The sequence below is a fragment of the Meleagris gallopavo genome, unplaced genomic scaffold (assembly GCF_000146605.3).
Source record: "Meleagris gallopavo isolate NT-WF06-2002-E0010 breed Aviagen turkey brand Nicholas breeding stock unplaced genomic scaffold, Turkey_5.1 ChrUn_random_7180001879934, whole genome shotgun sequence".
NCBI classification, from domain to species: Eukaryota; Metazoa; Chordata; class Aves; order Galliformes; family Phasianidae; genus Meleagris; species Meleagris gallopavo.
In genome coordinates, this window is record NW_011144226.1 from 103,545 (window position 1) to 103,918 (window position 374).

Below are 374 nucleotides of genomic sequence, written 5' to 3' on the forward strand. Positions count from 1 at the left end.
GCACGGGGAGCGGAGCAGGGACCCACCTTCTGTGAGACGCGCCTTGCCGCCCGTGGGCTGGCACAGCACGGTGGAGCAGCCGACGCAGAGCACGACGGTCTGCGCGTGGCTGAACACGGTGGTGATTTTATAGCAGCCTGCGGGAGAGAAGCGGGGAGGCGGGCGGCGCGGCGGGCCGGCAGGACGCGGCGGGAAGCGCCGGGCGCCGCTCCTCACCTGGGCACTTGACGTCCATGAAGTAGGAGTTGGGGCTCTGCACCAGGCGCTTCTTCTTGTGCTTGCGCTTCTCCTCCTCCGGGGAGGGGTGCAGGAGGTCCTTGGCCAGCTGCGAGCACAGCGCTCAGCGCCCGCCGCCATCTTGCGCCCCCGCGCCC

The 374-nt window shown here is 70.9% G+C and overlaps 1 protein-coding gene across 1 annotated transcript in view; it reads right to left on the reverse strand.

The window, feature by feature from the left end:
• RPS27 (ribosomal protein S27) overlaps positions 1-368 on the reverse strand; it is a 1,060-nt gene extending 692 nt beyond the window's left edge. The window contains exons 1-2 of the mRNA XM_031557612.1: positions 217-368; positions 27-137 (exon numbers count right to left, since the gene is read on the reverse strand). Coding sequence (XP_031413472.1) covers positions 27-137; positions 217-235 — 130 coding nt within the window. The 5' untranslated portion in view covers positions 236-368. The remainder of the gene's footprint in view (positions 1-26; positions 138-216) is intronic.
• Between the last annotated feature and the right edge of the window lie 6 nt (positions 369-374).